The 14,705-nt window shown below is 44.5% G+C and overlaps 1 protein-coding gene across 4 annotated transcripts in view; it reads left to right on the plus strand.

Moving 5' to 3' along the window:
• GFRA3 (GDNF family receptor alpha 3) overlaps nucleotides 1-14,705 on the plus strand; it is a 41,490-nt gene that overhangs the window by 9,885 nt on the left and 16,900 nt on the right. For 2 of the 4 annotated variants that reach the window (XM_086703014.1, XM_086703025.1), the window contains exons 3-8: nucleotides 1,948-2,040; nucleotides 3,338-3,650; nucleotides 5,659-5,762; nucleotides 5,928-6,062; nucleotides 6,403-6,491; nucleotides 6,698-7,364. In XM_086703014.1, coding sequence (XP_086559140.1) covers nucleotides 1,948-2,040; nucleotides 3,338-3,650; nucleotides 5,659-5,762; nucleotides 5,928-6,062; nucleotides 6,403-6,491; nucleotides 6,698-6,787 — 824 coding nt within the window. In that variant the 3' untranslated portion in view covers nucleotides 6,788-7,364. Of the gene's footprint in view, nucleotides 1-1,947; nucleotides 2,041-3,337; nucleotides 3,651-5,658; nucleotides 5,763-5,927; nucleotides 6,063-6,402; nucleotides 6,492-6,697; nucleotides 7,365-14,705 lie in introns of those variants that run through there. The other 2 variants (XM_086703006.1, XM_086703012.1) reach the window with 1 other exon arrangement.

The raw sequence follows: 14,705 nt of genomic DNA on the forward strand, positions 1-14,705 counted from the left end.
ATAATTGCTTTTTTTATATCTTTGGTTTCTGTCACCTCTGGTGCCAGCAGTCTTCCCTATAATTCTTTTCAAGACATATATCTCTTTCTAGACTTAATCAGAAGTATCTTGCTCTTATCAGAGGGAGAGCCACTACCCTAGTCTTTTTTCCCTGAGCATAACTGGCAGGATTTATTGATACCATCTTAATCAGTGAGAGATCTCCACAAAGGGATAGCCATATACTTGAATTGGTCTTTGCCCCAAGGCTGAGTCTTAATGGACCTTATTACTCAAAGCATTTTTTTAATTTTATATTTTAATATTTGAATATGAAAAACAGTTCCATCTCTTAATCCTGCAAATCCTGAAATTTCTGGATTTTTTCTTTTCTTTTTCCTCTCTATTTGCAAACTGATCAATTCTTCTCTGAGCTTAACTTTCTTGTAGTACCTTGCAAAATGCAGCCAATGGCAATCAAGACGTATTAGTAAAGGGGCACCTGGGTGGCTCAGTCAGTTAAGCTCCTGACTTGGGCTCAGGTCATGATCTTTTAGTTCGTGAGTTCGTGCCCCACATTGGGCTCTGTGCTGACAGCTTGGAACAGTTGGGAGCCTGGAGCCTACTTCAAATTCTGTCTCCTCTCTCTCTGCCCCTCCCCCACTCACACTCTTGTCTCTCAAAAATAAACATTTAAGAATTTAAAAAAAGACATACTAGTAACCTTCTGCTTCTCAGCTTCTTTTCCTTAAAGCACAAGCTCATTCAATATAACATCTTCCTTCCAAGTTATTGCAGGCAACAGTTTTCCCAAATGCTTTCCCACTGCATATTGAGGACTGCCATTTTTCATACTTCAGGAACAGCTTATTTACATCCACTCACTGCCCAGTCCCAAAGCCAATAAAATTTTAGATTTTTAGATCTTAGATCTTAGATTTTTTTTTGTTACTGCAGCACTCATTTCTAGATACCAATTAAAAATTTTTAATTTTAATTTTTATTTAATTTATTTTTTTAAGTAGGCTCCATGCCCAGTGTGGAACCCAACATGGGGCTTACACTCATGACCCTGAGATCAAGACCTGAGCTGAGATCAAGAGTCAGATGCTTAACCGACTGAGCCACCCAGACAACCCCACCAATTACATTTTTAATAAGAATTTGCCAGGTTATACTGCAGTAATAACCAACCAACCCCCACATATCTGGCCTCCTAGAAAAAAATTTTAATTGTTGTTCATGTTACACATCGGCTGTGGGCTTCCTTGAGTGGGATTTGTCTTTGCTCTACCTGTCTTCTTCATTTGATGATCCAGGCTGCTAGAGGGAAAAGAGCAGCAGCAAGACCATGTGATGGTTCTTAAAGCTTCTGCTCAGATGTGATTTATGTCACTTCAGCTCACAACCCACAAGCCAAAGCAAATCACATGGGCAATCCTTATAGTAGGGTGTGGAAGTATACTCCTCTCATAGGGGCCCTGAAAGTCACATGGCAACTGAGGTGGGGGTGTGTGTGTATAATCTTCTCATAGGGTGGGTAGCTAGCAAATAGCTGGAAACAGTAATGCAATTTACCACCCTTTTTGTTCCCTGTTTTCCACTCCTCATCCTAATCAGTTCTCTTTCAGAACTTCCCCAGAGACTTCTCCCTAGATCCTCTTGTCTTCTTGCCTTTCCCCTTGGGAGCTTTCAGGGCTTCCCAGATATCCAGACCATCCTTTCCTACTTGCTTGACCTCATCCATATTTTTTCCTCCCTATAGATGCATTCTCAAAGGCAAACTGGGTGACACTTTGCACTCTTTCATCCTTCTCTTCCAACAAGATTAGCCAACATTTATTACCTACTGTGTCTATGAGCTATGCAGTGACTTTATGATCTATTATGTCCCCTTAAGGAGCCCACAGCCCCTCCTGTTCCCAACCTCCAATCTGGTCCTCAGGATTCTTATCACCTTGTCTCTAGGTGACTATGAACTGGATGTCTCCCCCTATGAAGACACCGTGACCAGAAAACCCTGGAAAATGAATCTCAGCAAACTGAACATGCTCAAACCAGGTGTGGAAGGCAGTCTGAGGTTGGGACATGAGGGATGGACCTGGACCCTGAAGGAAGGGTGACTGATGGGGAACACAAGCCAGACGGAGGGCGTGTTGGGAGAGAGTTCTAGCCTGCCACGTAACTAAAGAAGCATTGTGTCAGGGTGGAAGTCTGAGCTGTGAGCATTTGTGGTCTTATATGTCAACAAATAGTTAATAGGGAGGCCATTAGGGCTCCTTGGTTCCAAAAGGTGGGTCTCTACAAAGCGTTTGATGGAGTGGCAGCAGTCCCAGAAAAAAAAATGCTGAAATAAAGTAGTTACCCTCATTCGAGGCAGCCAGGAAAGTAGCTTTTTGTCCCTGAAGACTAGGAAATTGCTTGTTTTCATACCATTTTAATGGGATGGGTGAGGTGTTGGGCAGGGAAAATGGTGAGAAAGAATGTGACTGCTCAGGGGTTACTCAGGGTGGGGAGCCATCAGTCTGGCAAGGACTAAAATGCATTTTTTTTTTTTTTTGGAAAGTGAGGCTCTTGTGTTAATTGGAAAGGCACACACACACAGACACTCACTTTTTGAGAAAGATAGGAGCTTTGTTGTACAGTTAGTCCTGTATATTGGAATTAGTATTTTGAGAGAAAAGAGTAGAGATTTATGCATAAACACTTATAAGGAATCTGGGAATAACCTGTTCCATTTACTCCATTGTTCTGACTGCTGGAATGTTGTCAATAAAAATATCACCATAATTTCCCCAGCCTCAGAGCACAGGGAACTTTTATGCATGCATCAATCATTAAAGGCAGACAGGTAATATTAAAAATGGGCCAAATAGATGCAAAACCAAACAAAAATCCTCAGCAGAATTTAGTTGCGTATGTTTTGGACAGTTCAGAAAGTACTTTAGAATGTTGTAGGGCCTCTAGATGATGATTTCCACATGAGACTTCAATCCACCATAGGATTGAGGAAAGGGTTTTGGTTATTTGAGCTTTCTGGCCACTTCAAGTCTAGGTAAATGAGTGTAAGATATGTATATGGCCTATTTTATTTTATTTTATTTATTTTATTTTATTATTATTTTTTTAACACATAGGAAAGCTGAGGAGTAGGATGGGGGAAGCTCACAAATACCAGATATAGTTTATGGGTAGAGGGAAAGTCTAGGATTCGCAGTGGACTTATTCCAGGGAGTCCTACCTTTCCTCCTACCCCCACCACCATCCTTGTTAAATCCGAGGTTTGCAGGGGTTCCTAGCAAAACTGGGCTGCACGTTTGCAGAGAGGACTGGTGACTTGGTGCCCTTATCCCCGCAGACTCAGACCTCTGCCTCAAGTTTGCCATGCTATGTACTCTTAATGATAAGTGTGATCGGCTGCGCAAGGCCTATGGGGAAGCGTGCTCGGGATCCCGCTGCCAGCGCCACACCTGCCTCCATCAGCTCCGCGCCTTCTTCGAGAAGGCTTCGGAGCCCCACGCTCAGGGCCTCCTGTTGTGCCCCTGTGCACCGGCCGACCAGGGCTGCGGGCAACGCCGGCGCAACACCATCGCTCCCAGCTGCGCTCTGCCGTCTGGGGCCCCCAACTGCCTGGAGCTGGAGAGCCTCTGCGTCGCTGACCCGCTGTGCAGGTGCCGGTGCCAGGGCGGGAGGGCTGGGTGTGGGTAAGGGCACAGTGCACGCCACTCCTTATGGGTGCTTTCCTGTGCAGAGCTGGGCTTGCCCCCCAGAGGCCGTGGACTGACTTCACCCTGTAGTATTTTCTGAAAACCCTGTGATCAAAAAAAATTGTTTTCCTTTGTGTAAAAACTTCAGAAAATATAAAACGTATAAAATCCATAAGAATCCATCACCTGAAGATAATCTACATACTTTTGGGAGCGTTTCCTTCCAGTCTTTTTTGTATACCCATAAACAAAACTGGATTTTCTAGAAATATATTTGTACCTTCTTTTTTTTTCACTTATGTGCGTATCTCCTGAGCATTTTTCCATGGAGGCAGCAGGGAACAGTGGTGAAGACAGGCTCTGAGGTCAGACAGATGTGAATTTAAATCCTGGCGCTGTTCGATTTTGAGCCCGTCACTTTAAGCTAAAATTCCATCACTTAACCCAACGTTCCTCTGAGTCCTCTGTAAAAAGTGGGATAATAATACAGACCTCATGGGATTCTGGTGAGCGTTAAATTACATAATTTATGTAGAGTGCTTAGCTTACTGGTGAAGAATAAGTGCTCAATAAATGGTGGGTGCTTATTTTGTGTTTTACTGTCCTTTTTGCAACTTGATTTTTAAATGCCTACATTGCATTCCATTTTATGGATGCCCCATACTTTATTTAATCCTTCCTCAATTGTTGGATGTTTAGGTTGCTTTTTTTTATTGCTATAAATAATGCAGTAAATATCACTTGTGCATTAATCTTTGTGCACAAATCTAACTATTACTTAGGGTGTGTGGCCATAACTGCCATTACCAAATCAAAGTACACAACTGTTGGTAAGGTGTTTGATATGTATTGTCCAGATAATTTGAAATTCTGACCTGGCTTTCCTCTGCCTTCTCAGGACAAAACATTCACCAAATTGAAGTTATCATCCACTCAAGTAGAATTCGTTGACAGTGAGAGTCACTTATTTTGCAGCCTGGTTCTACCCCTTATTTCTCCGTAACCTTGGGCAAAGTTATTTAACCTCTCTGAGCTCCACTTCCTTCTTCTGTAAAATACTACATAAAAGCTCTCAATCATCATAACACCAACACTTAGTGAGTACTTACTATGGGCTAGGTACTGTTTTAGGTACTTAGTATGTATTAACTCATGTAAACTTTACAAGATAGATGGTGTTGTTGTTTTTTTATCATCTGCATTTTACAGAGAAGAAACCATAGCAGAGAATGTTTAAATAGCTTGTTGAGACTCATCCAGGTAGTAAGTCAGGTTACTGAATGAGGTCTGGAATGAAGAAGTCTGGCCTGGAGTCTGGCCTAACTGCTCTGTAGACTGCCTATTGTGTTGCTGATAGCTATTACTATCACATAACAAGTGCTGGTCTGGATGACTAAGATACTGTCCTTTCCTTCAACGAGTTTGCTTTTGGGTGAGCGTGACAGAGAAATAAACCACCTATCCAACAAAAGGCAAAACGTAAGGAAAATTGCAGAAATATGTACAGAAAAACATACTTGTAATTGTATCATCTGAAGATAACCAGCCTTACCTATTGTAGGATCAATGTTAATAATAACAGTCTTTAACATTTAATGAACATTTCATATGTACCAACAACTATGCTAAATGCTGTATATGCAGTCTCTTACCTCATCCTCACAAAAACCCATGAGGAAGTACTGTTTTCATTTCTATTCATAGTTGACAAAACTGAGGTTAAAGAAGCTGCCTGAAATCTCATACCTAGGGATTGTGGAGCCCAAATTCAGAGTGGCATGCTTTGGGACTGGGGTGATCGTGCCCTTAACTGTGATAGAAACAGGCTTCACTGAGGGGGAAGCCCTGGACCATGACCTGAATGCAAAGGAGGATTTGGCATGAAGATGGGTCTGTCATCTAAAGGGGAGCAAGGGTGAAGGCTGCAGACCAGACCCTCAATGGGGACTCTTGAAATTTCCCCTTCTTCCAGATCTCGCCTGGTGGATTTCCAGACCCACTGCCATCCTTTGGACATCCTAGGGACCTGTGCAACAGAGCAGTCCAGATGTCTGCGAGCATACATGGGGCTGATTGGTGAGGCTGGGGGCCATATGAAGGGAGCCAACAGGGTGGCTACTCCCGGGGGTGAGAATCCTCTGGAGACTGAACCCAGATGGGGTGGTCCTGAGACAGGTGGCAGAGAGTGGGGGTTGAAGTTTGGGTGGCCTAGGCCCTGACAGTCCTTTATTCACCCCACAGGGACTGCCATGACTCCCAACTTTGTCAGCAATGTCAACATCAGTGTTGCCTTAAGCTGCACCTGTCGAGGCAGTGGCAACCGGCAGGAAGAGTGTGAACAGCTGGAAGAGTCCTTCTCCCACAACTCCTGCCTCAGTGAGTGCATTACACCTGCTCCCAGCCCCCAGGATTGGATCAGCTGGACCCAGTTTGAGGAAAAGGGTCAGCTCTGTGGTCCACACTGGTTCCATCCATCTCCTGCAGACAGAGCAGCCCCCTCCTACTCCCTGGTGACCCCTCAAGCTTCCTGTTCAACCTGTCTTGGCCCCAGGGACACTCTTCAGCTTTAGGAATAAGCAAGCAGAATGAAACAATATCCCATTCCTACCCAGCCTGCCATATGCCAGGGTCCCTAAGACATTCCCTTTTCTTTCATGGGAGCCTAAGAGATCTCCAACATATGCCCACTTCTGTTTACCTTCTCTCCTCTCCTCAGTGGAGGCCATTGCAGCTAAGATGCGTTTTCACAGCCAACTCTTCTCCCAGGACTGGGCAGACTCTACCTTTTCCGTGATGGAACGCCAGGTAGGGCCTCCTTTATTACACACCTCCTACCTTTACTGGTCTAGCTGGGGGAAACCCAGATAAGGGGACAGATGAGGTGACCTCACTGTGGTCATGAATACTATAGATCTCTAATGGACACATCAGGGGTGGGGGGGGGGACAGGCTTTGACTGATGCCAAAGTGGTGAAGGGGGTGGAGCTGACTCCATTCCATTTCTTCTACAGAACAAAAATCCTGCTCTGATGCCACAGCCCTGGGTGCCCTCTCTTTTCTCCTGTACACTTACTTTGATTCTTCTCCTGAGCCTCTGGTAGCTGGACTTCCCCTGGGCCCCTCTCCCCTCTACCACACCAGCCTGACCTTCAGCCTGCAAGGGGTAAGAAAGAGCGGCATCAGGAAGGAGGTGCAGTAAACAACATGGCGACCCTCAGTCCATACTGCATATCCAACTGACTCCACATGGGGCCATCGTTGAAACTGACTCATTCCCTCTTCAGCCCTTCCTTAGGACTTGGTGACCATGATTTAGCCATATCTTCTGGTGGAGACCATCTCTACCAGTCTCTCTTATAATCCTTTCCTCTTGCCCACCAGAATCACCCAGGCTCTAACAAATCAGTCATTATCTATTGCATTCTCCAGGTAGGTAGGGCTGGATGTTCTGAGGCAGCATAGAAAGACAGTCCCCATTGTAAGGAAGGCTGGTGCAAGACTCCTACCCCCTTGTCTCCTCCTCTGAATGGGATATAGGAACCTAGTGCCTACCCTACCTGGGGATCCATCAGAGCATTTGAGCCTCAGGAGACGGAACATTTGGGTTTTGCTTTCTTCCTGCTACTGTCCTGAAGTATCCCCATGTAAATCATAATTAAACATTTGGTTTAAAACTTTGCTCTTTTCCTGTTTTCTCGCATTGTGAATTTATGTAGAATTAGAAGTGTTACAGGTACAAGAATAGAGGTGGCCAGGACCAGGAGACACAGTTACCCTCCCACCAATTGCTGTGTGACGTCAGCAATTCTCTCAACGTCCCTGTGTACTTAACATGGAGTTGGAAGGAAAAATATAGCTTATGTGAGGCTTTGGACCTGGTATCTGTCCCAGATCCAGCCATATCTGGTATACTACCTGAGATCTGCCACAGGAGCTGAGAGGGGAGTATCCCCAGTCAACCAAAGCATTTATTGAGCACCTGCTCGTGTTATTGGCTTGCTCCAGACCATGATGGGGGCCAGAGGAAATGAGAGACTGGTCCTCAATCCCATTTGCAATCCTGTTGGGATAAGGAAACAAAGTAGTTGGGAAAATATATTTATAGAGCTGTGGACATTTGTCTATTCATTCACTCACTCTTTCCTTAAGCATCTGATGAGTGCTGGCTCAGCAAGGCACTGTGCTGGATGCAGGAGATTCTGGAGTACTGATTCAGATACTGTTTTCAAGTCTTTTACACTCCAGAGCAGAGGAATAGACAAGACAAGAAGAACAAGACAGTGCGATAAGTACTGTACAATAATTATAATAATAACCGTCATTTATTGAGCCTCTACTGCATGCAAGTACATGCATTAATTCATTTGATCTTCCAACAGTATTTGACTTTGTTAGTTAATAGCTATATGACCTTGGGCTCAACCTTTCTAGACCTCATTATCTACATCTGTAATGTGAAAAAGCATAGAACCCACTTCATAAGGAATGAGATAATCCATATAAAAGCATTGGAACTGACACAATATAAGAACTCAGCAAAGTTAGCAATTACAGTATGTGGTTTTTGTAGAACATTTGGACAATACAGACAATTATAAAGAAGAAAGTAAAATACTCTAAAATCCCACCAGCAAACTGCCAAATGCTCTGCCTATATGTGCACATGAAAATCTATGGGTATGTATAACTTTATATAAGTGGGATCAGACACTGCATGTCACTGTGTAAGTCACAGATGTCTTTCAGCATGCATGAGTAGAGCTTGAACTACATCATCCTTTTTATCAGCTTCAGAGCATGGACTTATATGAATGCATATTCCTACATATATCGTTTTTTTAACCAGTTATTTATCAATGGATATTTGGTTGTCTTCCTATTTTTCTCTCAACCAAGTTTTAAGGTAGTGAGCAGGTGACTGGGGGTAGGATGTGCAGAAATGCTGCCAGAGTGGCGGGTAGAATAGGGAAGCCTCTTCTTACACATTTTTGTATCCCCATAGTACACGCTGCCCCCAGAAAATGCTAGGTCAACGTTCCTCCCTGCAAACTTCAGTGGGGGCACTTGGAGACCTTCCCCTTCACCCCTCCCAGGAAGATCTCTGAGCTGGCAAAGCCTCTCCATTTGCTTTGACTCCATTAGCCTGGGGCTGGGGGTGTGAATGGTACAGTCATTCCTTGCTAAGTGCTTGAATTAGACTAATAGGTCATCTGTGCTTTTCTCTGAATAAGGTCCAAATTTCTGGTAAACAACTAGGCCACTCCCCAAGCCCAGGGCCCAGAGCCAAGACCTGGGGTGGGGGCACAGTGGCTGGACTGAAGCTTTTAATGGTATCCTGGCTGATTGGAATGGCGAATGCCATTAGACTAGCTCCTGGGTAACAAGGAGGGAAGGGCCACTGACAGCAGTGGTAAATGGGGAGTGCTGAATTACAGGCCTCTGCATCATTGGGGTAGAGCAGACTGTCTTTTATTTTATTTATTTTACTTATTTTTTCAGACTGTCTTTTAAACAACGCCCTTCATATTCACCCATTCATTCATTCATGCATTCATTCAACAAACCTTTAACAAGCATTTGCTCTGTGCCAGGTTGTAAGTATTTTTCAAGATCTTTCCTTGACCATTTATGAGCTGCCATTTTGGTGAAGGGGCAGCCCAGGACTCTAGCAGCCAGACCTCAAGTTTGGGCAGTTGAGACTTTTCATTTACTCTGGTTGATTATAACCCTCAGCTCTTTGACCTTGGGAAATACGCTTTACCCCTCTGAGCCACCATTTCTTCCTGTCCACTGGGGATGCCAATAGAAATACCTAACTTAAAGGGTTGCCATTTTTATTTTGCTTTTCTAATTTAAAAAGATTTTTAAGTTTATTTATTTACGTAGAGAGTTGGGGAGGGGCAGAGAGAGAAAGAATCCCAAGCAGACTCTGCACTGCCTGCAGCACAGAGCCCAACATGGGGCTCAAACCCACAAACCATGAAGTCATGACCTGAGCCAAAACCAACAATCAGATGCTTAACTGACTGAGCCACTGGCACCCCTGTTTTGCTTTTCTTACAAAAATAAATATAACATCATCAATTTATCTTCAGCCAAAAAAAACTAATTGGCAGTATCAACTAATGTTTATACCGATTTTAATGGTTTTGGTTGGCAAGTTTTTGGCTTCTTATTTCTATAAAAGCTTATAAGCATGAGGAATTTATGCTTGTTTTGCTCTCCATGCATAGTTAAGTTAGATAATAGTAAAAATATTTAAAACCTATTTTAAAAACACGATTTTTTTGAAGACTGGAAGTAATACTTAGCACAGCATCTGATACAAGATGGGTACTCAATAAATGGCAGCTATTATTATTATGACCTCTGGGAGGGGATCTGTGGGTACCAGATGTTCTGCTTCCTGCCCAGGAGGAGTGGTGAGTGATGGTGCTGGCTTTCCTTCCAACTGTGGGCTGAATTCTGGGTGGGGCTGCCCCTGGGAGATACTATTCAAGCTCTGAACTCTAAGATGTAAGCCAGAACTCTGGGTCTGTGTCTCAGATCTGAGGGACCTTGGACAAGGCACAGAGTCAAAGAGAGTTAATGTGTTAGTCAAGGATCTTTTGGTTGAATGTAACAGAAATATTGGAATTGCTTAGTAAAAGGGGAATGTCCTGAAACCCAACCCCAGGAAATTCATCCAGGCCTTGGGGTGCTGAGACTGGTGAGTCAGGAACCAGTCTTGATTGCCCTCTCTTGAAGGCCTAGACATCTTGAACCATCTACTTCATTCTTTCTGCAGACCTACTTCGAGTTCACCTAAGTGATCTCCCATCCTAGTTCGAAATTCACAGAAAATCTGATTGTCTATGCATAGGTTCTAGATTGGCTTTTCTGGGTTGAGAGATAATGCCAGGCCTGTGTGAGGGACACAGAGTGGCTCAGACAGGCCCAATGGCATAGACTCCTGTCAGGGAATTGCAGTGGGTCTTAATTACCTGAAGTCAGGGCTTGCTTCTTTTGTGGCTTCTTTCCTGGCCTTGGAGTATCTCCTGAGCTTCCTTCTTGGATGCCCTGAAGGGATGGGAATGTAGGAACACAGACCAGGTGCTGAGGCTCTGGGTCTGAGAAGTACCCTTGGAGCTAGATCTGAGTGGAGGTTCTTTTTTAATTTTTTTTTTAATGTTTGTTTATTTTTGAGAGAGAGGGACAGAGACAGAGCATGAGTAGGGGAGGGGCAGAGAGGGAGACACAGAGTCCAAAGTAAGCTCCAGGCTCTGGGCTGTCAGCACAGAGCCTGATGGGGGCTTGAACTCATGAACCATGATCTCATGACCTGAACCGAAGTCAGATGTTTAACCGACTGAGCCATCCAGGTGCCCCTGAGTGGAGGTTCTTTATGGCTGCAGAAGGAGGCTTTGCTAGATTTTTGGTTCTGGCAGTTGAAGAGTAAGGCAAATTGAAGGGAATCAGAGAATGCCATTCCTAAATATACTACTTGGTGTAAGGATTATTTTGACCTGAAGATGATAGAGAATCAACAGATTCAGGAAGAGTTCTGTGCCCTCCCCTCAACTGTCTGAAAGCAGGGCATGATTGAGGATGGGGAAGCAACACCAAGATGAGTTTGCAAAAACCAGCCTTCCTAAAATAGCCCTTATCTTCCATTAGTTTCCCCCATATACTTCCTAGTCACTTCCCCACAATTTATTGTCCTGTGACCCCAAACCCTCTTTACTTTGTTAAAAGGGTATATAAGACCCCTAATTTAACCTCAGGTCTTATTTGAGTTTCACTTCTTTTTGTAAACTCCTGTGCAGGTAAATATTAATACAATTTTTGCCTTTTCTCCTGTTAATCTGCGTTTTGTTAGTTTAATACACAGGTTTCCTGATACTGAACATAAGAGGTAGAAGAAAAGATTTTTCCCTTTGACAAAAGCACTGCCATTTCTTTGGCTAATAACCCTCTATCTTCACCTCTACATCCCCTCTGACCAATATTCGTAGTCTCTCACCCTCTTTCCTCTTAGGATCTCTGGTTGTCAGAAACTCCAGTCTCTTTTTAGCATCTCTGCTTCTCTCAGGAGGAAGACTCTTCACATCTGGAGCTTGGGAGACTTGGTCCAATAAAATTCCCCTTGCACATATTGAGCTGGTCAAGGCCCTAACTGACATACTGTACATGGGTGTGGAGGTGGAGGACTAACATTTATTAAGAGCTTCATGTGTGCAAAGCATAATGCTAATGGCTTAATGCGCATTATTTCATTTACTTTTCAGAACTATTCTATTTTTTCCCTCTGTTTTACAAGGGGCTTAACAAGGCCAAGCAATTTGTCCAAGTTACAGGGCTAACAAGTGACTGATCCAGGAATCAAACCTCAGCCTTCCTGACTCCCAGGCACAATCTTTGATACACATCACATTTGTCCAGTGTTGGGGTGAGGCCCTATGTCTTAAGTTAGAACAGAGACTATGATGAGGAGTGTGGGGGTAAGGGGGAGCTCTTTTTTTTTCAATTTGGGGGGGACAGAGAGAGACAGAGCATGAATGGGGGAGGGGCAGAGAGAGAGGGAGACACAGAATCGGAAACAGGCTCCAGGCTCTGAGCCATCAGCCCAGAGCCTGACGCGGGGCTCGAACTCACGGACCGCGAGATCGTGACCTGGCTGAAGTCGGACGCTTAACCGACTGCGCCACCCAGGCGCCCCAAGGGGGAGCTCTTTTAGGCTATAGTTATGGTTTCCGGGAAGAGAAGGTATTTTGGCTGGACCTTGAAGAAGTAGGATTTAATTGGGCAGAAATGGGGGGGGCACCCCAAAAACCAGAATGAGCAAACAGAGACTGGAAAGGGCAGGGAGTGTTGAGGGAATTACAGGTAGTCTGCCGTGACTGGAGTTCTCTGGGGGGAAGGTGCTCCCAGGTCTTCAGGGTCACTCATTTCCCAACCTGACTGCCTGGGCGGGGGAGGTGTCTTCTCTGCAGACACACCAACTGCAGAGCTGCTGTTCTGAAAACCAGGCCCATGGAGCAGGCAGGAATCCTGAGGAAACAATGTGAAGATTTCTGGCCTGGCATGCTTGGCATCCGTGACCACAGGGAGCTCCATGGCCCCTTGACCCCTTGCTGACATCCCAGGGCACAGAGGTCAGTGTGTGGCAGGGAGAGGATGAAGTGAGCCTGTGTCTGGGCTGGGAACAGTGATAGGCAGAAAGGAGGAGCCCATCCCCCACAGAGGGCTAGAGCAAATAGCCCCTCCCTGGGCTGACCCCACTCCAGTTGCTGTGGTCAGCTTGAATATCAGGCATTTGTTCTGGGAGTATGGTCTCCCCAGATTTTGGTTGGCTTTGGGGTTCCAATGGAGGCTTCTTCCTGCTGAGCATCTACTGTGGACCACATAGGGCAGGCAGTAGGTTGCCACAGAGATGAAGACAAGTGTTGTGGTAGAGACAGACAAATAATAAAGACATCATTATTTGAGTACTTGGTCTGTGTCAAACACTGCACTAAGAGCTCAATGTGTATATCTTTAAAGCTGAGCTGCCTCATAGGCTTGTCTCCACATGGTATCAATCTGGCATCCACAATATTTGAAACAAATTTAAATAATGATTGCACAGTCTTTTGGAAAAAATACACAGCAAAACTTAAAATCCTCTTTCCCCATCTGTTTCTCTGTATTATATGTACAAAGCAGCCATCTCTACACAATCTTTCCTCTCTCTCCATGCTCCTGGGTAGAGGTTTATGCCATGAATATATACAGTTAATATTTTTTCCCTTATCTCACGTGTATAATCCAATTGAAACTTCATTACAGCCCTCTGAAGGCAGGCACTATTATCCCCATTTTACAGATGGGGATAGAAGTCTAGAAGTTAATTCTTGCCCAGAGTCACACAGCTAATCACTGGCAAGTGCATTTGAAGCAGATTCTGTTTGTTGTGAAAGAGCATGTGATCCAGGGCCTGTGAGACTCCTGAGGGACAGTCAAGACAGTCAATTCATGGGGGGGGCTTCATTCGGAGGAGGCTACATTTGAGTAGAACCTTAAAGGATAATAGAAGCTCAACAAACAGAGATGAGCGACAGAAGTGTTTCTTAGGAAGGGAGCGACACCTAAGAGGTGAGCACATCACACAGTGGGATGTCCAGAGAGAGACAATCTTGTTCCTCTCCCTCTGAAGAGTGGTTCCTCTCCTCCTGCATTTAGGAGACTTGCCTCATTTCCCATCTTTGCCCTAGGCAGATTCTGCCTGTGCCCTTTAACAGTCTCCATCACAAAGCGGCCTTGTGGCTTCTGAAAGAGACCCTCTAATTCAGGCTGGCTCCCTACCACCCACCCCCACGCCCCAAAGGGGAAGAGAACTCCCTTCTAGGCCAAGTTAAATCACTTAATTCTTAAGGAATTACATGTCAAGCTTGTGTTAGGGAACGTAGCTCTCTAGTCTTTAAGAAAAACATGTTGTAGTGCAAAGAGTACAATGGAAAGTGGATCCAGCCTGATCTGGGTTTGAATTTCAGCAAAACTCTCAGCTGAGTGAATTCAAGCAAATTGCTTAATCTTGTGAAGCTTCAGCCTCTTGATCTAGAAAATGACTATTGCTAAAAAGTGGTAACTGATAGATTTGTCAGAGAGGAAGAGGAAATGGCTGGCTGGGAATATATTGATCTAATATTTACTTCAGTGTTAGGTGTCAGGGACTTGTCAAATCCAGGTTTCTCCTGCAGGAAGTGTACAGTATGAGATGTTAGGTACTTGGGTGGGAAGGTGACTCCCAAGAAGTAGAAGGAAAGAGAGGAGGAGGTGGCTAAGCATGGACAGGGTTCTCAGTCCTGAAGTCTTGTCTTGCTGGAACAATTCCATGAACCTCTCCTAGCCTCAGTTTCCTCACTTTGAAATGCCAACCCAACTTAATGAATATTGGCCAAACTCTTGAATTGCTATTTCATCCATTTTATTTTTAAATATATTTTTCCATAATTTGCCTCATCCCAGAGGAGATTTGAGGTGATATTTATTTATTTATTT

This window comes from Puma concolor, chromosome A1, assembly GCF_028749965.1.
Source record: "Puma concolor isolate L17-30 chromosome A1, mPumCon1.1.hap2, whole genome shotgun sequence".
Taxonomy (NCBI): domain Eukaryota; kingdom Metazoa; phylum Chordata; class Mammalia; order Carnivora; family Felidae; genus Puma; species Puma concolor.